At 43.1% G+C, this 1,070-nt stretch overlaps 1 protein-coding gene across 1 annotated transcript; it reads right to left on the bottom strand.

Annotated features, from left to right (window-relative positions):
- Nucleotides 1-336: 336 nt before the first annotated feature.
- Nucleotides 337-1,067, bottom strand: LOC107742674 (pentraxin fusion protein-like; the record flags this gene model as incomplete). Its single annotated transcript, XM_016555719.1, has 1 exon — nt 337-1,067. A coding segment is annotated over one exon (624 nt), but the record flags the coding sequence as incomplete, so codon positions are not given.
- Nucleotides 1,068-1,070: the final 3 nt, after the last annotated feature.

Genomic DNA, 1,070 nt, shown 5'->3' with positions numbered 1-1,070 from the left:
GATTTGTATCCATTGTCGGTGGTAATTTCCCCTACCTGACCACTTATTGCCACATGTAAATATTTTTTTTTTAATATACATGTGTATTACTGTTATAAGTAAACGCATATATTATTACTTTTATTTTGGAGGCGATTAATTGATTTGGCAGACCTATTATAGTTACAATGATATACCAGTTGAATTGTTTGTGACCCTGGCAGTTCATTATGGGTGTGGGCAATCACTGTGGAGCTCCAATTCTCTGATTGGTAGATATTTTTCTGCAGGATTGTGGGTAGTGTAGTTCTTGACCTGGAATTTGGCTGTTAACCTGCACAGACACTCCAGATATAATGCAGAGAAAACAATTTATTTCTTAGCCCTTACGGCTTTGTAAATCATTAAAATAGATGAACAGATTATAGAGGTTGACACAAATGTGACGTTACACCTGATCAGAATCAGTTATCTTTCACCACTAGCACATTTCCATTAATCTCATACTTAATGGTGTTCCAGTGAAACACATTTCCCATCGACACAGACTGTTGCTGGTTTGAATAAACCGCCTTAATCTGACTGCCTGAGAGAACATGATCCCACATTTTTACATCTGTAATTTCACCTACAAAGCTCTGCTTCGCATCAAAGGCATCCAGGTAGTTATCAGGATCTTGGCCGAGCAGGACGGTGCCACCCGGACTAACTGAGTGACCTTCTTTATATAGCTGGAATGAGCTGCGACGTCCATCCACCCAAAAGGCAGAAAGACCAGTCGCTGAGTCCCAGGTGATGCACAGGTGAGTCTGGAAGGTGGAGAAAGGAGGCAGGTAAAAAAGCGCTCCATTGCCTCTGAGGTAGAAGGACAATCGGCCGTCTTTCTCTCTCCACACATTGAGCTCGTCATAGTTCTGTGTGCGGTAGGCGAACAGAATGATCTCCCTCTCGCCCTGGAGCTCCGTCGCAACTCGCATGCAGAGAGTAAATGCTGAAAGACTCAGTGGCTTTTCAGGAATGAGTTTAACATAACTGGAGTCAGTCTCGGTTGGAAACAGAAGCACTTTACCACCGAGACCCACTGCAAGACA

Source organism: Sinocyclocheilus rhinocerous, unplaced genomic scaffold (genome assembly GCF_001515625.1).
Source record: "Sinocyclocheilus rhinocerous isolate Xijiao unplaced genomic scaffold, SAMN03320098_v1.1 scaffold12936, whole genome shotgun sequence".
In the NCBI taxonomy this organism is placed as follows: domain Eukaryota; kingdom Metazoa; phylum Chordata; class Actinopteri; order Cypriniformes; family Cyprinidae; genus Sinocyclocheilus; species Sinocyclocheilus rhinocerous.
Note: the sequence above shows the minus strand (reverse complement) of the source record. Positions and strands in the feature narration are given on the sequence as shown.